The sequence below is a fragment of the Eublepharis macularius genome, chromosome 8 (assembly GCF_028583425.1).
Source record: "Eublepharis macularius isolate TG4126 chromosome 8, MPM_Emac_v1.0, whole genome shotgun sequence".
In the NCBI taxonomy this organism is placed as follows: Eukaryota; Metazoa; Chordata; class Lepidosauria; order Squamata; family Eublepharidae; genus Eublepharis; species Eublepharis macularius.
The window spans coordinates 75,942,833-75,966,312 of NC_072797.1; the positions used below are offsets into that span (position 1 = coordinate 75,942,833).

The window sequence follows — 23,480 nt, forward strand, 5'->3', positions numbered from 1 at the left end:
CAGGACAAATATGCTTGTCAGGTATTCAAGAGATGGGGTTACCCAGATACGCACCTTTTTGCAACACAGGAGAATGTGAAAACGCCTTAATTCTGTTCTAGAGGGCGGCTAGGCAAGAACTCAAACGGGGATGCCTTTCAGCTGAAGTGGGTATGCCTTCCCTCCCATTCCTCTACTTCAGAGAACAGTTTGCAAAATCATGGCGGATCAAGCCACTTGTATCTTAATAGCGCCCTTTTGGCCGCGTCAACCATGGTTTCCCTCTCTCAAGAACATGGCCCAGGGGATGTACGTGCATCTTCCAGCAGTGCCGGACTTACTGTACTTTGGCAAGACAGGGCACTACAACCTCAGCAAACTCCACCTGATGGCGTGGTTCCATAAAACATTAAATTCTCAGTTTTCAGAAGAGGTGGTACACATTATTTTGAATGCCCAAAAACCTTCTAATAGGAGTTCGTATGCATTGAAATGGAATAGGTTATGGGCTGGGTCCAAGGGAATATCTCCTGAGATGTGCCCTTTGAGTAATGTTTTAATTATCTAGTGTCATTACATAATGTCGTCCTGGCCTCCTCTTCTATTAAGTTCTATTTGGCTGCTATATCTGCCTTTCACGAAAATGTGGATGGGAAGACTTTCCAAACTGTTCCTTAAAGGTTTATACAATTTGTACCTTCCACAAACTCAAATAATGCCACAGTGGTCTTTGTCCCTAGTCTTACCCAGTCTTATGTTTAAGCCTTTTGAATCTTTTGCAAATTGTAGTTTGGTGTTGCTCTCAGCTAAGGTGGCCCTTTTGTTAGCAATCACCTCGGCCAGGAGAGTTAGTGAGTTGCAGGAGTTGTGGGTGGACCCACCCTTTCTGCAAGTCTTCCCTGATAGGGTAGTGATGCATACTAGTCTGCAGTTCCTGCCTAAGGTGGTCTCCAAATTCCACGTTTCACAATGTTTGTCTTTGCCAGTGTTTTTCCCAAACCCCACTTCTACTCAGGAACAAACACTCCACACTTTAGACGTTAAGAGGGCAGTTTTATTTTACGTAGATAGGACAAGGTCATTTCGGAAGAGTCAGGCATTTTTTGTTTGCCATACAGGCCAAAATAAGGGCAAGGCAGCATCAGCTCAAACCATTTCTAGATGGGTGGTTTTGGCGATTAAGCTTTGTTACAAAGCGGCGAGAGTCCCCTTCCTGCGTCATCTAAAAGCTCATTCGACCAGGGGACAAGCTACATCAGCAGCTTTTCTACGTGGTGTGCCATTGGGAGATATCTGCAAAGCTGCAATGTGGTCTTTGGAGGAGACATTTGTCAAGCATTATGCGATAGATGTCAACGCCAGGAGGGAGACAACAGTGTGATAAGCGGTCCGACAATCGCTCTTCGTCTGAGAGCATCACCCCAGCTCCTTGGTAAGTAGCTTGTAAGTCTCCCAATGTGGGACTGCACTGAAGACCGTAGATGAAAGCAAAGTTGCACTTACCTGTAACTTCTGTTCATCTAGGTCTTCGTGCAGGAACACATTCCCTTCCTCCTACCCTGCTGTGAGCTCTCTGATGGTTATATCACCTGAAGCTTGTGGCGGCACAGGAGAACTGAGGGAGGAGGGGGGAGCCTTCTCACAGTGTGACCATTCGGGCGGGAAAAACTGGGTCGGAGTGATCTGCAGGGGAGCCCCCCCCCCCCCCCGCCTTTTAGCTTGAAAATCCTACTCCGGATGGCTGGCCTGCGCAAGTGCAGTCCCAGTGTATTCCTGCACGAAGACCAAGATGAACAGAAGTTACAGGTAAGTGCAACTGTTATTTCTATACATGAACAAGTCACTGAAAAATTCTTTGCTTTGGCTTTTAGCCTGAAACTCCAGTATCATCCTGTAATTTCAGAGTTAAAAAAATTAAAACAAATAACAGTATTACAGTTAATTTTTTTTGTAAACGTATTTTAAAGACAATGGTGCTAACTAGTCAGCTGGCCAGCTCATTCTGTTTGAAGAAGCCTCCTGGTATAGTAGATGGCCATTTGGAGAATTGTTCTGCTTTTCTGCTATGTCTGCTCTTGACTGCTGCTGAGCTAAAAGGCAAGCAGCCCTCATGCTTGCCATAGCTAACAAATGACTCACTCACAAATGCTTTAAATGGACTTCTCAAAAAAGCAGCATCCTCACTGTTCTTCCTTTTCTGTGCTATCAGTAGGAATGAGCATTCACAATATTTTGGATGTCTTTGTCCTTAAGATTTCCTTCAAGACTTGGTGGCAGTATTAGAATATAAACATCTTTCTATGTGATGTTTATAATTTTGGTATAGATCTATGAAGCTTTTCTACAAACCTACCTTCCCTACCTGCAACAGACCAAAATATCCCTGAAAGGCGGGTGGGTGGGAAAGCGTGCTACTCCTTCTGATGTGACAGCTGGAATGGCGCTGACCACACCGTCACTTGGTGGAAGACATTCTGCTCTTCCTCTTCCGTTGATGACCTCGCCTGCACTGCAGCCTTGGCCCTCGGTGCCAACCCAGCCCACGGTGAGACTGTGAGTTTTCATTGTCACTTACATGCTTTGCTCAGTCTGGGTTCCAGCAAATGATACACAGACACGTTTTGGTTGAAATGGCCACAACTTTATTGATCACAGCATTGGCTAGGCATATGGGCAACAGATCCCTGTTAGCATCAGAAGGCCCTTTTGCTGTCCGATGCATGACTCTCCAACCCCATGCTGGTTCGTGGACAGCAAGTGTTATTCTGTTGCCAACCATGCTGATCGGCCCTTGCCTCCCAATCTGTAGGGGTGAGCTGCCCGAATGCCCCACTCACTCCTTGGTATCCGGCCCAATGCCTGACTGCTGCCAACACTCCAAATGCTGTGGTAAAGTTGGAGCCTCCCCCCCCCAAGGTGGTCCCCGACTTTGATGCCCAGAGGATGATGGAAAAAATCCCAAGAGGCCCCGGCCAATCTGGCCCTTCTGGGGAAAAATCCTTCCTGGTCCCCACAGGTGACCGGCCCAAGGCCCTCAGGATCTCTGCCGCGACCACCCAGGGGCCCCACAGCTTCCCCCCTAACGTCTTTTAGTTCACTGTCGGTCTTGAAGACACACCATCGTGCCGGGTCAGCCATCTCCGTTGGGGGGGGGGGAGGATCTCCGCTTGTAACTAGAGCAGATATATGTTAGTCCCTTCCTTCCTACTGACATATCCCAGGTAGGCCCTGGAGGCCCATCGCCCGACGGCTCGTATGCGGTCTGCCAGCAGCCCTGCCTCCACCACTGTGGTGGCAGCTCTGATCCTGAAAGTGTGGGAGACAAACTCCCCTGCTGGGATCTTTGCTGCTCGCAGGCAGGCTTTCAACACTGCTGTGAACTGGAACCTGGTGAGCAACTTTTTGTCAGCATGCACCAAAAACTGACCTGGGACCGGGGGGCACAGGGCCAAGTAATCCCTGACAGCTCATATGGGGCAGGGTGCCCCTTTTATGGCTGTTCAGAGCTGCAGTACTACTCAAAATGCTTTCTACAACCTCACTTTAGCCTGGAAGACGGCTTCTTATCTCAACACGGCCGACCTGGCCACTTGGATCCATGCTATGGTAACATCAAGGCTTGACTATTGTAATGCACTAAACATAGACCTCCTATTTAAGTTAACTTGGAGGCTCCAGTTAGCAGGGCCGGATCCAGGGGGGGGCAAGGGGGTAGCCTGCCCCTGGCGCCGTTAAAGAGGGGGCGCCGGGTGCGGCTGCCAGCTGCCCGGGAGGCTGAGCGCAGGGTTGGGAAACCCTCGCCAGCCCCACCGATAGGCCGGCCGGCCGGCCGGGCATGCAGCCAGCTGCGCGGCAAGCCAGCTGCGCGGCAAGCCAGCTGCCCCAGCGCACACCCTCGCCGCTGCCAGCTCCGCGGCTCACCGTGGGCTGGAGCGGCTGGCTTGCCGCACGGGTGGCACAGGGCAGTGGGGCGTGCTAAGTGTGCAGAGGGCCTCCTAGCCCTGCGCTCAGCTGGCCGCATGACAAGCTAGCCACCCTAGCGCATGGTGAGCCGTGGAGCCGTTGGCAGCGAGAGCATGCGCATGGGGCAGCTGGCTTGTCGCGCGGGTTGCTGAGCACAGGGCTGGGAGCCGCATGCGCGGCAAGGCAGCCAGCTGCCCGTGCTGCCACCAGCTCCATGACTCACCGGGCGCTGGAGCGGCTGGCTTGCTGCACATGGCTCCCGCCTATGCGATGATGTCACAAGTGACGTCATCATGCAGCGCTGGGAGCACGCGCGCGCGGAGCTCCCAGGCAAGGTTTGCCCCGGGCGCCCGCGTGCCTAGATCCGGTGCTGCCAGTTAGTGCAAAATGCTGCAGCTCAACTGTTATCAGGAGCGAGCAGGAGCATGAACATCACTCACTTCCTACAGTCACTCCATTGGCTACCCATCAGTTGCCGTGCTCAGTTCAAGGTATTGGTTATTACATACAAAGTTCTTCACAGCTTTGGTCCGACATACCTATGGGACCACCTCCCTCCCTATGTCCCTCCATGGCAGCTTTGCTCGTCTGAACAGGGTCTCCTGCAGGTGCCAGGCTGCACACAGGCGGAATTAACGGCAGCCCGTACACAGGCTTTCTCTGTAGTGGCCCCTATCCTGTGGAATGACCTGCCTGAGGAGGTCAGGAGAGCCCCCACTCTCCTGCCTTTCAGCAAACGATGCAAAACCGAACTATTCAAAAAGGCTTTTTACTCAAATGGGAGGGTTGTATTGTAGGGATGTGGTCTCAGATGCTTTGCTAATGAGTTAGGGACCATAGACTTCTTTGCTATTATATTGCCTTACATATCATCTGTTGCTTTAAATATCTTCTACTATGTACCACCTGTGCTCCATGTTGTCTAATGTCAGTCCTAGAATTGATTATGTTCTGTTTCAGTTTTTTTTCTACTCTATATTGGATTCTTGCTAATGTTGTCTTTTAAACTTGTGTCTGTTTACCCTATGGCATTGTTTGTGGAAATGTCCTTGATACTGTATTGAAATGCAACTGATACTGATTGTACTGATCTCATACTTTGTAATCCGCCTTGAGTCTTACTGAGAAATGTGGACTATAAATGAAATAAATAAAAGTTTGTTCCTGGGGATATGAGCAGAATATCAAGAAGCATTTTGGATAGCCAAGGGAGGTGGGAGGCAAAAAAGTTGCATTCCACAGGCAAAAATTCATCCATCTGTGGAAATGCACTCATGAGTCCAAGCCTTTGATTAAAGGTTCTTATGATCCAAGCAAGGTGGCACCAGTTTTAGCCACCTTTTACACTTTTGTGGTTCCTATATTTATAATATTGACCAATTAGCACGATTGCTCCGTCTGCTAAATTATTATACCGATATTTACTAATTAAATTTGGAAGCCTGTATTTTTGAACAGTCTGTTTTGCTAGAATCTGGCTTCTTTGAAGCAGATCTCTCATTGATCATTAGTATGCATTCAATTGTCTGAGATGCAAATATACTAAAGGAAGCGGGGGATTTGCCACTTTTGTTGCTCTTGCTGCTTATTGATCCTATAGGTTGAGAGCAGCAATAGCAACAATTTGGAAAAAAAATTAACAATAGTAAATGTCATTGTATTCAAATGAAAGTTTGGTATCAAACTGAAATTCAAATACGTTTCCCAACATGATTATTTGACCGTTCTAATCCAGTGTGGAAGGAAAATAAAATAGGTTGTCTATTAGTTCCTCTCTTTTTAACTTATGTTCATGATGTATTTCTTCTTTGTGGTCTCTCTGCCAGTACACTTATGGGCTCTGTTCATGCACTGAGCTCTATTCAGAATTGTCTAGAGCTAAGACTAAGCCAGGCATTAGCATGTGTGCTCAGAGAACCATGCCTTTGGTCTCTGTCCTTTTGACCACACAGAATCCAAAAGGGTGGCCATATTAGTGTGTTGTTGCAAAACTAACAAATTAGTTCAACATAAGCTTTTGTGAATCAGAGCTTCAGATAATATATATGGAAGTGAACTCTGACTCACAAAACTTCTCCTGAATTTTTTTTATTAGTGTTTAAGGTGCTATTGGACTTCTGTGTAGTTTTCTCACAAAATTGATATTGAACATATTTATAAGATCTTTTTTTCCAGTTACCAACCAAGCCAGACCAAGATTGTTTTTCATATTGTACCATTGCCTGATATGACACCAGACTGTTTTTCAGTATCCCAAACAGTTGGATTGCCATCAGTGCCCCATGAGTGTTTTATAAGTTAATGGATCTCACAGTCAGGAAGGCCTCTTTTCACCATTGTGCTAAATTTTTATTGTTTATGTATTGACCTGTTGTTCTTGGCTATTGTAGCAGTTCAAAATATTTTATCAACAAATTGAGACCCCTTAGAAGAGATTCCTTTTAGGCAAATATGATATCTGCCAAAATATTTGTTTGTTTAAACAGCACCATCAGCGCCATATAGAGTTTCATAACCAAAACACAGACAGTTCTCAGTCCCCTAAGAAGCTTACATGCATAAACAAGAGGCTGCTGCTTTAACTAAGGGTTCTTGTGAGGACAAGAATAATAAATTAGTCTGTGGCATCTTCTGTCTTTTCTAAAGGAGTGAGAGGCAAAAATCATATAACAGTCCCAAAGGATTCTTCAGCCCCTCTGCCTGTTCATATCCATGATGGAACTGTGTGCTCCCTTTTTTTAGGGATTTTGAAGCAAGCCTCAGGGGCCAACCATTATGCTCTTTGATGTATAATGTCAGTCACTTCCTAGGTGGAAAACAGAAGAAGATCAGATTGATAGGAGTTTTGGGGGAATTTGAGACTTACAGAGAAACAAGAGATGATGTAGGTTTCTAGTGTTCTTGTTGGTTTCAGGACATCTTATGGTGACTGGTGAAAGATGTAAGTAGGAATATCAAACTGGGGCGGGGGGGGGGGGAGAATAGAATTCTGCAAAAAGATGTCCTTGTTCTAAGTGTTTTTCAGTGGGATTATTCAGACAGGGATCCAGTGACGTGGATTTTTGTTGATGATACAAAATTGAAATAATTCTTTATTTTTTTATTTATATCCTGCATTTCTCCCTGATTGGGGACCCAAAGCAGATTTTCACATTGTTCCCCCCTTCTCCGCTTAATCTGCACAACAACAACCTTGTGTGGGTGTTAGGTTGAAAGATTGTGATGAGGCCAAGGTCATTGGCAGGCTTGCAGTATTAAGCGAGGGAGTCAAACTCCATTATCCCAGATCCTAGTGCAGTACTGTACTACTGTACCACACCATCCCTGAGTAATAAACTGGAGAACATATAAAAGGACTCAAAGGCAATTACCTAATAAATAAGAACGTAAATATATCACTATTGATCTCAGATTAATATGGTAGTTAAAATCAACAACATATATTGCTGTTTTGAATATACTAATATAGTGTTGGGTTTGGACATGAGACAATACCATGGTTAGAAATGAAACTCAGTGTCTTTCAGAAAATGATTAATGAAGTTTGAGGTATCCTGAATGGTTGCTGTAAGGATAAAAGGAGGTAGAAGCAATATGGAAGGGGTGGGTGGGTATTGTATATTTATATAAATGAGAGCTGGTGTGGTTAGACAGGGTTGCCACTTTCTGGAAAGTCAGGGAAATGGAAGTTGGTCAGAGAAAGTCCGGGAAATTGGTCTGAAGTCAGGGAAATTGTGATTAAAATATATTCAAGCAGTGGATTTTTGACCTGCTGCGGCAAGAGCATGATCTGTTCTTGTGGCAACTGGAATAGAGAAGTAGCAGAATGCAAGTAAAACTTAATGATGCCCTTTCCCAGCTCCACCTTTTTCTCAGCTCCACCCCCAGCAACCAGCCTAATGTGTTTGTGTTGAGCTCTGTCCCTGCATAATTTCCAAGGTCTGCCTGTAGCATTTGCAAAGCTAGGCTAGTTTAAATGTTTAGCAATATACAAACTTTAAACATCTGTTTTCATCCCTACCTGCTAGTACTGCATTTAACTTACATATAAAGATAAGCATGTTTTTAGGTCATGCTTGTGTATGGAATGGACGTTTTGTCTGCTGCTAAACCCAGCACAGAGTTGCCAATGAGTTTTGCTGCTGTTGGATTTCACAGACAACTAGCACTTTCTACTCTGCACCATGCAAAGTAAATTTTGCAAATGTGATTGCTTGTTCCTGCTGGAGTTTACAGAGTGCCAGCTCTCTCACCCTCTTTCCTGACTTCTCCCATGCATAAAGGTTGCAAATGAGGGTTGTCTGCTCTACCTCCACCTCCTTTCTTGCTGCTGATCTGCTCATTACACTTTCTGGAACCAGAAAGTGAAAGTGAAATTTTCCCAGCTTTAGAAAGTTCCTACTTACCAGAAACAAATCTGCTAACATCTTGGTGTCAGGCAGGTGGTTCTGTGTATGGCTGTATCCGAAACCACATTTTGAAGATGGCTTCTAAGAGGACAGTTTTTAATATGCAGTGGCTGGATTTCAAACTTCATCCTGACTTCATTCCATGGCTATCACCAGTTGCTGGAGACAAATGCAAAGGTTATTGTAAAGTGTGCTACAAAACCTTTGAACTAAGTAATATGGGAATTAGAGCTTGTGGAGTCTCATGCACAAGGACCATTACATCAGAATAACCTGAAAATTAAATCAAGTCAACAGTCCATCGCAATATGTTTAGATTCAAAGCCAAGTACAAGTTCAGATAGTAAAAACAGAGGGTGAAGAGGCAGCCCCTGCGAAAACTGGAAAACATGATCAGATGAAAATGGCAAAGAATTACCCACCACACAAACTAGTACGGCTGCCTATGTAATCAAGGACTGTGTCGGGACAACAGAGTGCCTGTGGGCTTTGCAACTGGTAATGGAGAAGATGTCATTTAACTCTTGTAACAACATCAGTGAGTTATTCAAGCGAATGTTCTCAGATAGCCAGATAGCTCAACAGTTTCATCTTGGAAAAACAAAAGCAATGTATGTTGTTGCTTTTGGCTTGGCACCATATTTCTCAGATCTTTTACTGAAACAACTGAAACAATGCTAAACATTTGTTATCAGTTTTGATGAAGCTTTGAATAAGGTGGTTCAAAAGGGACAGATGGGTTTAGTGGTTTGTTTTGGGGATGATTACTGTCACAGAGTTTCCACACTGTATCTAACCAGTGTTTTTCTTCAACTGCTACTGCTGAAGACCTTCTTCAGAAGTTTCAAGAAGATATGTCTTCTTTATCAGTTGCAAAATTATTACAAGTACCTATGGATGGGCCAAATGTAAATCACCTTTTTCTGAGAAAACTAAAAGAAGCAATTAAAACCAACCTTGACTGTAAAGAAGAAGGAAAAGAATTGATTGACTTTGGAACTTGTAGCCTTCATGTTGTACATGGGTTTTTTAAAACAGGATTGCAAGCAGTGAAATGGGACCTGAATTCAGTCTTGCGCAACATGTATTATCTTTTCAAAGATTCCCCAGCTAGGAGGGCATCATACACTGCTATGACTGGAAGCACACTGTTTCCCCTGAAGTTTTGCTCCAGTAGGTGGTTGGAGAATGTTAAGTGCCTTGATAGAGCTATGACTTTGACAACATCAAGAAATATGTGGAAGAAGCAAAACTCCCCCACAGTAAACCTGCAATTTGTATAAAAGCTGCAATGCAAGATCCACTCATGAAGTGCAAAATGACTTTCATGAAAACGATTGCTTGGAGATTGTGAGCCATTTCTACAAAGGTTTCAAAACCAAAAACCATTGGCACCTTTTTTGTATGAAGAACTTTTTAAGCTAATCAAGAAGCTAATGAGTCGTTGCATAAAATCAGAAAGGCTGCAAAATGTGTCTTCTGGTTCCCAGTTGTTAACAATTGACATGAAATTGTCTGAGAACTTGCTTGACAGAAGCAAGGTTGACATTGGCTTTGCAGCAAAGAAGCTGTTGAAAGAAACTAAACCGTTTTTTTTTTAAAAAAATTATTGGATGGTTAACATAACATATATAATGTTATTACATCTTACTTACTAATTATCCCCTATAGATATAGTATGTTCCCCACCCCCTTTCCTCTTTTGACTCCCAACAGCACTACAACCCCCCGTTTCTTGTTCTTGTCTCTTAATTGTCATTTTAAACTTAATGGTAAAGATTTAGATTATATCTTATTTTACTAAATAACACTCAAAAGACCATAATTGTCCTTTAACATCCCATCTTTTTTCTAAGTATTTTTTCAATTTCCCCCAGTCCTCAAAAAATTCCTTTGGATCTTGCTTTCTGAGTTTCCTTGTTAATTTGTCCATTTCCGCCATATATAGCACTCCTTGTATCCACTCTTCAGTTTTCAGTATTTTTTCTTTCTTCCAATATTGTGCATACAAAGTTCTTGCCACCGTTATCATATAGTACAGTATTACTCTATCCTTTCTATCCATGTCCTCTAAATGCAAGGATAACAATAACATTTCTGGATTCTTAACTACATTATTTTGGAGTATTAACGACATTTCAGTGCATATTTTAGTCCAATAGTCTCTAGCCTTATCACAAGTCCACCGCATATGAAATAGAGAGCCTTCATGCTCTTTACATTTCCAGCACTTACTGGATAGCTGCTTATTAGCAATGGCTAACTTTTTCGGTGTTAAATACCATCTATATATCATTTTATAGCCATTCTCTTTGATACTAGTACAAGTTGAGATTTTTAAAGTATTTTTCCACAACTGTTCCCATGCATCCATCATAATCTCATTATTACAATTTATTGCCCATTTTACCATTTGAACCTTGATTGTCTCATTTTCAGTATACCATTTTAACAATACTTTATGCATTTTAGAAATTACTTTATTATTATCCCCCAATAAAAGTTCTTCTAATTCTGAGTTTTTATTTCTGAAACCTGCCTTCCTTTGATCTGATTCAAATAAGTCTTTAATTTGTTGATATTGCAGTCAACCGTATTTAAATGGTAATTCTTCATTCGATTTAAGTTTCGGTTTTTAATAATTCTTTATAAGTAAGCCATTCATCTCCTTTATACTCCAAATTTGGGTTAATTACTTCTGCAGGAACAATCCACATTGGTTTCTCTTGCTCTATACATTTTTTGTATTTTAACCAAGTTGACAGTAAATTTCTTCTCAAGTAATGGTGCTGGAACATTGCGTCCATTTTATACTTATCATACCATAAGTATGCATGCCATCCAAAAAGTTTGTTATAGCCTTCCAAATTTAACAACTTATGATTGGATAAGGACACCCATTCTTTTAGCCATACCAAGTATATTGCTTCATGATACAGTCGAAAATCCGGTAATTGCATGCCACCTCTTTCTCTTGCGTCACAGAGCACTTTCATTTTTACTCTAGGTTTCTTTCCTGCCCACATGAATTCTGATATTTTCCTCTGCCATTTTTCAAACTGTTTTTTGTCCTTAACAATTGGTATCCTTTGCATTAAAACATAACTCTAGGCAGCACATTCATTTTGATTGTAGCAATGCAACCTAACCATGATAAGTTCAATTTGTTCCATTTTATCATATCTTTTTCAATTTGAGTCCAGAGCTTTTCATAGTTGTTTTTTAAAAAATCAATATTTTTAACTGTCAGCTCTATTCCCAAATACTTTGTTTTTTGTACCACTTCGCAATCTGTTACTTCCATCAATTCTTGTTGCTTCTTCTTTGTCATATTTTTTGTTATTATTTTTGACTTTTTATTTATATAAAAGCCTGCTAAATCTCCAAACTCTTTGATCTTTGCTAACAGTCTTGGCAGAATTTGTACTGGGTCTTCAACTATAAACATCACATCATCAGCAAATGCTCTTAGCTTGTATGAAGACCCCTTTAATTTAGTCCCTTTTATATTCTCATCTTCTCTTACCTGCCTCAGTAATATTTCTAAGACCATTACAAATAACAGCGGCGACAGTGGACAACCTTGTCTTGTTCCTTTCCTTATTTCAAATTTCTCCGTCAGGTCGTTTTTAACACAAATGGCTGCTCTTTGGTTCTTATAGATTGTTTTTACAGCTTCTATAAACTCTTTACCTAGATCCATCTTTTCCATCGATGCAAACATAAAATCCCAATTCAAGTTGTCAAAGGCTTTCTCTGCATCCGCAAAAAAAACCCCGACTTCTTTGTCTAGACGCTTGTCATAATATTCAGTTGCATTTATAACCACTCTCAGATTGTCTTTTAATTGTCTGTTTGGTAAAAACCCCACCTGATCATCTCCTACAAAATCCATTAACCGTATTTTAAGTCTATCTGCTAGTATTCTTGCCAATATTTTATAGTCATTGTTTATTAACGAAATTGGTCTGTAGTTTTTAACATCAGTCAGTTCCTGTGACTCTTTTGGTATCAAGGTAATATTTGCCTCATTCCACGTTTCTGGAAGGCCCTCTCCTTTCAATATATCATTCATTACAACTCTTAAGGCTGGCGCTAGGCCTTTCTTCATTGCTTTATAAAACTTCGCTGTAATCCCATCCGGTCCAGGTGCCTTACCAGTCTTTGCCACATCTATAGCTTGTTCAATTTCTTCATCTGTTATTGGAGCATTCAGCTTCTCTTTCATGCTAGTTGATATGGTTGGTAAATCTATTCTCTGCAAATATTGATCTATATTCTCTTGTGGTATTGCTTTCCTTTGAAATAATTTTGCATAGTATTTATAAAACTCTCGTTTAATTCTGTAGTGTTCTTTGATTTCTTCCCCTTCTTCAATTATTCTACTAATTATTTTCTTTTCTCTTTTTTTCTTTAGTTGCCAGGCTAGATACCTTCCAGGCTTAGTCACTCCTTCAAATGATTTTTGTTGCAATGTCCTCAATTTCCATTCTAATTCTTTATTTTCCATTGCTCTTACTTGCTCTTGCAATATTTTAATTTCTTGTACTATTGATTTTTTCCCTGGTTTCTTCTTTAATTCTTGCTCTTTTTATGCAATTTCTCTTGAATTTCTTGAGCTTTCTCCTGCTTCCTTTTTTATCTCTGTTGTTTAGAGTAATTAATATTCCCCTTATTACTGCTTTATATGTATCCCATACCATCCGAGTTGAGACTTCATTATTTTTGTTAGTTTGAAAAAAATATTTTGTTTCTTTCTGTAGATACTCCATATTTTCTTGATTATGCAGTAGGTCTTCATTTATTCTCCATCGTAATTTCTTCCGTCCCATTGCAGCTTTCCAAAACAATGGATTGTGGTCCGAGCTCACTCTTGGCATTATTTCCACTTTTTTTGTCCGTAATGCCAATTCTTTAGTTGTCCAAATCATATCAATTCTTGAAAATGATTGATGTCTCGCCGAGTAGTACGTATAATCTTTGCCTTTAGGATTTCCTTTTCTCCAAATATCCTCCAGTTTTTCTTGTTCTACTAGTTCAAAAAATGATTTTGGTAGTTTCCCCGATTTCTGTTTTCCTCCTCTTATTTTTCTATCCAATTGCAAATCTACAACCCCATTGAAGTCTCCCATCATTACAATCTGTTCATATACGTCTTGATCTAATTTGTCTGTTAATTCCCTATAGAATTGGTCTTTAGCTCCATTGGGTGCATATATACCTATTATTAAAGTCTTCTTATCACACACATTAATTTCACAGCAAGATATCTCCCATTTTGATCTCGAAATACTAATTTTGAGTCCAAACCTTCTTTAATATACATCACTACTCCTCTTTTGTTTTGCTGATGCAATAAATTCTCTTACTAGTTGTCTATTTTTTAAAAACTTGACATCTTGATCTTTGATATGTGTTTCTTGTAGACAAATTATATTACAATTTTGGTTTTTTAGCCAATGAAAAATAATTCTTCTCTTCTATGGTGAATTTAGTCCATTTACATTCCATGATATTAATTTGTACTCCATCATTCTATTTTCTTATCGATCTAGGAAATTCATTTACATTCTCAGAGAGAAACTCCTCCATTTCCTGTCTTGATTTAATTATGACTCTCAAACCATTAAAGTAGAAGCTCAACCCTTCTGGTATTTCCCATCTGTATCTAATGTCTTTCTCTCTCAACTTCTGGGTCAGTTCTCTATATTTTTTCCTCTCTTGGAGAATTCTTCTAGGTACCTCTTTCATTATCTTGATCCTACTTCCCTCCAGTAATAGGGGATTCACAAAAGTGTCTTTGGATAATCTCTTCTCTCATTCTTTTCGTTATTAACTGCACAATAATGTCTCTTGGTAGGTTCTTTTGTTGTGCATATGCGGAGTTGATCCTGTATACTAGATCCAAATTTGCAGTAGTTTCTTCTGGTTGTTTATTCAGAAATTCTACTAAAATATCCATCATTTGGTCTTGTACATTTTGCGCCATCGATTCTGGAATGACCCTAAATCTTAGCTGTCTTTCTGTTGCCTTACATTCCATCGCTGCCATCCTCTCCTGCATCACTTGATTTTCCATCTTCACATTTGTAGCTAAATCATTGGTCTTCTGTTCCACTTCTTGCACCTTATTGTTTGTTGCTTGTAGTTCATTTCTAATTCCCTCCATATTCTTAGCCAATTCTGCCACCTCCGTTTTAATTACATCTTTCAAATCTTTTACCAATGTTTCATGCATCTTTTGTATTGATTGGTTCAGTTCTTTATAACCTTCTTTAACTTTCTTCTCCAGTCCTTCTATCGCTGCGTCTTCTGAGGCTTGCCACTCTTTATCTAATTTTTTCACCATACTTGGACTTGGCTTAGAGCCCCCCCACGTGTTCGCTCTCTTTCTTAAATCCATTTTGCTTTTTTATTATTTCCCCCTTAATATTACTCACTTTGCTGGTCTCAATAAAAAAAGAAAAAAATTTCAATTTGGATCATAAATGTCGGGCGCAATTTCTCTATGGTAACTGGAATCACTTCTTCCCTCAGCTACAATGGCGTATTTCCTGTTCCTTTAGTCCTGATTTCTCGCGATGCTTACTTTATTTTGCTTCCGGGTCTTCTTTCTTCTCACTGTTCTTCCTGCTTACAGGTTATTCTTGTCCTCTCTAGGCACACATTGTCTCCTCCTCTCCCAATCTCAGCTCCTCTCACGATGTTTCAACGCTATTTTCCAGCTCCCTCGTCCTCTCTCACGCCGGTTATCTCTCTTCAAACCACAAGTATGCGTAAACAATCCTTTGTATCGCTCTTTTTGTCCTTAAAAACTTGCCAAATTAGGGATTTCTTACTCAAATATTGTTCCTTATTGTTTCCTCTATTTAATTATGTCTTTTTATTACTTTAATATCTGGTCTTTTTTCTGCTTTTTCTGTTCAAAAGTCTGATAGCAATCTTTACTTTACGCTGCTTTCTCGGGTTGTCTGTGCTGTTTCCTCCGTTTCTAGTTGGTCAAATCTGGTACTGAGGCTTGATTTCTGATGATTTTATGCCAATTCAATGACTCCAGGGGTACTGCAGAGTTAGTAGCTCGCCCTTCTCCGAGGGGACCTCAAGGTGGTGGGGAGAATCCTTGATTCAGAACCCCCCATCACCAAGATCACACACTCTCGGTGCCGCGTAGCGTTCAGGACCCCCTTCTCCCTGAAGGGGGGATGGTAGCAGGTGTTCGAGCGCCTCGCTTCCCAAAAACAGTATCTCGGATAGCCCAGCTCCCTAGGCTACTTCAGATCGCCATTAATCCAAAACTGGAAGTCGAAAGAAACTAAACAGAGTGAACGTCAAATGGCCGAGTTTTGCCTAGGGTGTTGAAACATGGTTGTAGCTGTTGCTGAAAAGTTGATTGAGAGAAGTCCTTTGAAGTTCAAGATGGTGTGTGGCTTATCAGCATTAGATCCTACTATCATTTTATTCAAGACAAATCTTGGAATCACCAGAATAGGGGCTTTTCTTGAAGCTCTACATGCAACAAATCAGATCAATGACACAGTAGTGGAAAAATCAAAGCAACAATACACTACTTTAACCACAGCTGCCCACAATGAGTTCAAGGCTCAATTTCAAGCATATGTTGCAAAACAAAATGATGATGTTGGACTAGATACGTTTTAGTAGTATTTTGATATCCCACAAAAGTTTCTCAGACCTGTGGACTGTTGTCAAAATATGCCTTATCCTGTCTCACGGTAATGCTTCTGTTGAAAGTGGATTTTCAGTTAATAAGTCAATGTTAATTGAGAACTTACATGAAGAAACTGTCAATGTCAGGTTTACGATGCTGTCTTGAACTGTGGAGGACTTGAGTCTGTTGTAATTGATAGGAATCTGTTGCAGTCAGTCAGGCATGCTCATGCACACTACACAGAGCACTTGGAGGCTAAACACCATAAGCAACAAGAAGAAATTCGGAAGAAAGAAGAAAAGAAGAAACTTGAGGGACATATTAAACATCTTGAAAATGCTAAAAAAAAGACTGAGAGAAGAAGCCAAAATGGAAGAGGAAACAATTGATGAGAAACTAAGAGAGTTACAAAATAAAAAGAGAAAACTGTAGAAGTGATAGTTTTATATCTTAAATCTTAATTCTTTAAAAACAGATTACTTGTATTCTAATTTCTAACTTGATTATTACTGCAATTTCGAAACTATAAGTTTCGTAATGTGGCTTCAGAGAAACCATTTTAGTTAGAACATTTATATATATATTTAGTGTACCTTTAAAACAATAACAAAAATGTTATGTCATTTGTTAGCATTCAGAGTTTACTTGAATTGAAGTTTATATCTTGATGTAATTTTTGGTGCAATTGCGAAACATGTTGCTGCAGTTAATGTTGAAAAAAGCTGATATTAAATCTCTTCCTTTGACAAATATTTTTGCAGTTGAGACTTGTGTAGTTGTAGAGTAGAACATTTCATTAAGCCTTGCATTAATGCAACACGACCTATTCATTTTTTAACTTGTGGTTATATTTGAATGGTGGTCAGGGAAATAGACAAATGGTGGTCAGGGAAAGTCAGGGAAATGAAAAATAAAATTTTAGTGGCAACCCTGTTAGAGTGCTGGAGAGACTCAGGTTTGAATCCCCATTCTGCTATGGAAGCTCATTGGGTGATGTTGGGCTAATCACTCTGTTTCATTCTAAACAAGATAAAATGGAGGGTAAAATGAGGGTAAAGTAGAGGAAGGCAGAACGATGTAAGCTCCTTTGGGTCACCAATTGAGAGAAAAGTAGGGTATAAATACCTAAATTATAAATCAATATGTTATATTTGAGCTTATATGTTCCCATGAGCTGTGGGGAATAAGCATTATAATAAATAAAAAGGAATTAATTTGGGTTACCTTGAAGCACAAATGGAAGAGTTTTCTATCAGGAAGACAGGGCTTCCTCAGTTTCCCCCTGCAGCCCAAAATGATCAGTGACATGTTGTTTCTTGAGGATAGACGACCTCTAGATAACAGTATGATGGGGAAGTTGAAGGTCTGTATCAGGAACAAAAACTACCTTCCCTTCTGTTAGTAGAAAATGTCTATGGGGTGTTCTTATTTTCACTGATTGTATATCTCCTGGTCTATATCATATAAATAAAATAGAGAGATTAATAAAGAAAACAAATTGACTGTGGGGTAGAATAGATACGACATCAGCAATATGTTTATTTAATCTGTAACCTTTTGTTGATTATCTAAAAAGCCAGGAGTTTTTAGTGGCTGTGTTGTATTTTAGAAATGTGAAATTTTGTATGGGAAAAGTCTGGCTCATTTACACAAGAGTCATGTCATTGAGCCCAGTTGCTCAGGTTATTTGTCTCTGGTGGTTGCCACTGGGTCTGTCACTAGCAAGTCTACCATCATCAGGAAACATGACAAGGGAGGAGAACAGAATCTTTTGCAGTGCTCTTTTGTCTTCAAAGGGGCTTTGTAGAAGGCTCCATAGCTTTGGAAAAACCAAGGCCTAGAAGGTTCAGGGATTATTGTTTTGGTTGCCTAATAACCTCCAAAAAGGCAACTGAGGGAGTTCAGTAGGCAAGTTTTTCTTAAAGCTACAGGTATTGTTTCTGGTGTTTTTTTAGTTATAAATTTTTATTTTGAAAAGACAATAGGAGGTAGAGAAAAAGCGGATTGCATAATACAGCTGTATGGATCAGAATAATTAAATATTACAAAACATTTGAAACAATAAATATTTTTTCCCAAAACCCTTCACTAAATTTTAAGACACTATCTGAATACAATAATACTTGCTTATGGTAGAATACCTTTATATTCAACATTTTAGGTTTCAAATTAGTATTCAACATTTGTATTCAGTACATATGTTCAACATTTATATTCAACATTTTAAATTTCAAATTTCATAGCTCATCTGTTTTGCACCCACATTAATAATTTTAACTTTACTATATATTCAGTATTACATACTTTCACCACTTCTACCTAACCACTATAACTTTGACAAACAGATAATATTTCAAAATACAAAAAAGTCTATAATGTATCACATAAAAAGAAAATAATAGTGAAGAATACTTCTACTCAAAAACTACTTCTATATAGATTTATATTCAAGGTATTAAATTTAAAACTTATTCTCATTTTACTTCTGCATTACAGTATATTTAATGTATATACTGTTTTTCTTCATTTAAAAACTATTTCTCATTCTAGATTAGGGATTGTTTCTGTTATTTTGAGGAGTTTGATCCATGCTTCTTGTTCTGTGTTTACTACAATTGTTTTTCTACATCTATTACATTTCAGTGTTTTCTGTAACTCTGGGAGTTCATTCAAGTTTCTAGAAATCCCTCATATCTGGCCTTGCTCCATTTTGTAGACCTGTTAATCTACACTCTATGGCCTGGTTTAGATATCATAACTCTGTTTAGGATCACACTATGTTAAGAAATGTGAGGGAGGCTAGAGATGTTCAAGGACTTAAAATGTTTATTAGAAGAGTTTGGGAATTATTACTATATTAGTTGACCTAGAGTAACATTCTTGTTCACCCTGATCTGGACAATATATCCTGCTCCCATGGAAGTGGGAGGAAATTGTGCTGTTCTAAAGTGGAAGATGTAAACAAATGTTTAAGAAGAGGAATGAATCAACCTTTTTTTGTTTCTTTTCTCGTAGGAAATAAAACCTGATCAAGTTACCAAACTAGCTCTTGGTGGAGAAATTAATTTTGAGCTTGTCTGCAAAAAGGTATGATTTTGTGAATTTGTATTAGAATATACTTGCTAATTGTACTTGGAAGAATACTCTTAATATGGTAAATATATTTTAAAGCCACAGTAAAGGTTTATAACTGTAACACATATGTTGTAAGAGGCTTTTTGTTGCTATGCAATGCAGTATTGCATGTGATGATGCTATGCTAGCAAATATGCAGCTGCAGATGTTTCAGATTATTATTCTGTTTTTCTGACTTCCCTATTACAAATGTATATAACCAGGACTTTCCATTCTAGTACCCATGATAAAGAGAAACAAGAGCAGGAATCTTTCTGTTACATTGCCAGCACACTGTGAAATAAAGATGCCTGCTGTTTAGTCTGTAGAACTTGTACATCCCATTGAATACGTCTTAGTAGCTGACCAGTACTTATATTATAGATTTCCAGCACTTCTAGTTCTTGCAGGGGCGGGGGGGAAACCCTCTAGTTTTTTCCTCCCAGATCAGACAGAATTTTGAAAGCATCTTGTAAAATGTACAAACTTGACTTAACTACTGACTTCTATGATGTCTTTTTTATAAAGCAGTATTTTCTGTTGCTGGTAGGAGGTCAGCATTTGTTTACCTCATTAGTAACAGATCACATAATATAGATTCTTAACATTCCTTGCTTTGGGGGAAAAAACTCATTTGCAGTCCAGTAATCTGGAGGAAATAAACTGTCTGCTTTCACTTGGCTTAACTCTTGTGAGCTACTGTAGTATTTTGTCTGCAACATCTTGTTCTTATTGTACCCTTCAGTGTGTAGTTCTGCAGTGGGAGTATTTAGGATTCTAGTAAATAATTGTCTTTTTATTTTAATGGCAAATCAGAAGGCGCATGCAGGAGGCTGTTGTGATTTGCAGCACTTCTGTGGTTTGCACATCTTCAGGAACAGTACTGGTTCCATGTTCTGTCAAGCAGGCTAAAATGCTGCTTCAGGCTCTTTAGATACAAGTGTAATAAGTTTATTTATACTCCTGAAGGAAAAAGATAAACTAGTTTATTAATAAACTTTATGCAGCTGAAACATTTCCCTGAATCTGTCTAAATGGAAATGATTGTCAGTGTATGAAAACCACTGTTTCCTGAGAAATGTCCATGGAAAACAGATGCTAACTTCAAACTCAAATAGTTGTGGTTACTTTGAGAACACTGGTGATGTGAGAATATTGCATGAAGGTGTAAGATCTGTCTGCCTGTGACTAACCATTCCTGTAATGTAGATGATTCAGCCTTGTTTTCTTCAGGTTTGTACTTTTGAACTATGCACTTATTTGTGCAATCTGAAGAATTTTTGACATTTAATTAATACCTTCACAGTGCTAAAAGTACACATTCTGCCCTATGACACTGGCCTTTGAGCCAGACATGAGTTGGCTCAAAAACAGCTTCAAGAGTAGAAGTAAACATTAATTATATATGTTGGATTAATATGTGTATTAAAGAATATCCAATCCAGATGGTTTCTATTTGCCATCATGGTTTATTAAGGTTCTGTGCTGCTGGGTTAACTTCTTGAAACCGCATGAGTGGTTGTCTAAGATCTTGTGGAAATACAAGTGGGGATACAATAATTTTTTATTAGTGCAAGCAGCTACCGTTGTCTTTTTTTTGAGTTTCCACATACACAAGAGCTCTACCCCAAGTGGCAATTTTGCACTTGATCCAACCCAGTGCATGCAGCAGTTTGTCGTATGGACTGCCTCATGAATAGAATACTTGCTCCCCACCAGTAATTTGGGGGAGCACAGTTGTGATGGGAACAATTGCTGTGTGGGGGTCATCTGACTACAGCTAGTGCAGCAGCAGCTATGCAGCGGGTCTTACAAGTGCTATTATAATGCCCAGTATTTCTGGACATAGTCATTCTGATTTCAGATATGATAAACTTCAGCTGAATTCTGAGTCAGAATCTTTGTCCTCTTTTCACGCTCTTTCTCTTCATTTCAAAATCCTGCCATATTATTAGTTTCTTTAAGAGATCAGACGTAATCTGATGATTACCTAGGCTATAGTTATGTAGGAAAGATTATAAAACAATTTTTGTTTGGGAAAGCATTTAATAACTAGTCTTTAACAAGAATAGATTAATTCTTATGCACGTTATTTCACTGTATATTTTAATATTTTACATGGCTTTTGTAGATGGCTATGGTGTTAATAAAAAATTGTCCCATTTTATGCCCCAAATAGTATATGAATTAGAATAACGGCAGAAGAATTTTACCCACAGCTTCCCCCACTAGGTAGGATACTTCGGATATTAAACACAGACATACAAACACACACATGTATCAACAGTTAATGTCAAAATGAACAAACAGCCATTAAATATCTATTTATGAAGGATTTGATATTGGGTAGGTTAAAAATGTAGACATATGGTGGGGGAAATTTTAAAAAAACAGATCAATGACCCAGAGTGTTTTGAATAAACGACAGTTACTGGACTGATAAGTGAGAAGATGCTACAAACCTATTGTCCTTTACTTGGATGTAAGCTCCATTTAACTGAGTTGGCCCTTTTTTAATAAACATGAGACAATCAGACATAAATCTTACTCATCTAAATATACTATGGCCCTACATAATTTGGATTCTTTGGAAGACTTACCAAGATTTTTTGGCGTAGCCGTAGTATAACAATTTTTGGTCACTGAAAAAGTTTTCATTGTTTTGCTCTTTCCTTCAAAGGCAGGTTATTTGATAAATGTATATGCAGTTTACTACTTCCTATAAAATATTTTATAGCATATTGTCATGTAGTGGAACAGCACACCCCTGAGGGCTTTGGGCTAGTGTTTGTTAAACAGCAGCCTCCCTCTCCAAGTGTTCCATGGAAAACTGCTTCTGGAACTGAGGGAAGTTTTGAAAACATCTTGTGATGTGACATGGGGTTGGGGGATGTTGAAAATTTTCACTGGTAATACAAGTAGCTTTTTGCATGCCCTCCAAATAGCTGGTTTAAAGAAGTGTAACACAATGCTCGTCTTCATTCTTCTAAGCAGCCCCACATTGGGACTGCGCGCACACAGGCCTGCTTTGGAGAGAGATTTCTAGCTCTAAAAGACTTGAGGGGGGCGCTTCAGCAGTCATGCGCATGCGCAGTGGTTTCCTACCTGATTGCAGTGTCTTCTGCAGGAACGCCCCCGTCGTCCCTCAGTTCTTCTTTTACCACTGGCGAGAGAGGTTCTTCGCTCCTTTTCACTTGAGGCGGGGGGCGCTCTGGCAGTCATGCACATGCGTGGTGGTTTCCTGCCTGATTGCAGTGTCTTCTGCCGGAACGCCCTCATCATCCCTCAGTTCTTCTTTTGCCGCCGGAAAGAGAGGTTCTTCCCTCCTTTTCACTTTTGCTTCTCAGCATCCTCATCCTACTTACCATGTTGCTCATGGCTCTTTTAAAAAAATGTTCCAGGTGCGACACCAAAATGCCGCACATGGACGAACACAACCTGTGTCTACTATGTTTGAGAGTCCCATAATGTTGCAGCTTGCCACCACTGCCAGCGGTTGTCCCCTAAGGTGCGCAGTGATCAAGCTACCCGTTTAAAAGCTTCCCTTTGGGAGATGGTCCTGTCAGGCTCCTCCAGGACAGCTAGACCCGCTGAGCTAGACCCGACCATGTGTTCCTTGGCCTTGGAACCGACTACAAAATGATCTGACCATCTGCAACCCAAATCAGTTCCAACTGGTTCATCAGATCCAACAACATCAGAAACTGATACTAAACCTAAGTGCAAAATGGGCATTACGAAATGACACTCAGAATCATCCAGATCCAAATGCATCTCATCGGAACCGATCCCTAAAAAAAGCCAAGGCCAAGAACAAACATCTCAAAAGGTCGACTTCCACTCCCTCCCATTGGAGCAAGCACTGTTCAGCTTTTTCGATACCATCTCTAATTATTGAGGAGGAGATTCTACACCCTCCACTGACTTCGTCACCTCTTCCTACTCCCACCATGACCATTGCAGAGGAAGAAGGAGAGATTCTGGGAGAGGATCCAGTGCATTCCTTCACTCCAGGCCTGGTACTGAACCCTAAACAGCTCTCAGATCTGACATCATCTGCCCCAATGACTTTGGTTCCAATGTCGGGTACAATGACGTAACCCATTCCAACGCAACTCTATACATCTCTTCCCTGGGCATCACCGTCAGTTCCAACAACTTCTAGCCAACTGATTCCGACCCCATGGCAGTTCCTGCCCCAGTACCAACATCGGTTTCCAAACTGGTGAGACTTAATGTCCTGGCTACAATTGGCTCCACTCATGGCTACAACCCCAGGTCCCCCAGCATCAACCCAGAGCCTGGGTGCCCCAACACCCTCAGTGGCAGGATTGGAGGAGGAGCTG

At 40.1% G+C, this 23,480-nt stretch overlaps 1 protein-coding gene across 2 annotated transcripts in view; it reads left to right on the forward strand.

Annotated features, from left to right (window-relative positions):
• Positions 1-23,480, forward strand: part of SRFBP1 (serum response factor binding protein 1) — a 117,705-nt gene that overhangs the window by 75,142 nt on the left and 19,083 nt on the right. For both annotated transcript variants that reach the window (XM_054987408.1, XM_054987410.1), the window contains exon 4: positions 19,036-19,107. In XM_054987408.1, the coding sequence (XP_054843383.1) occupies positions 19,036-19,107 (72 nt within the window). The remainder of the gene's footprint in view (positions 1-19,035; positions 19,108-23,480) is intronic.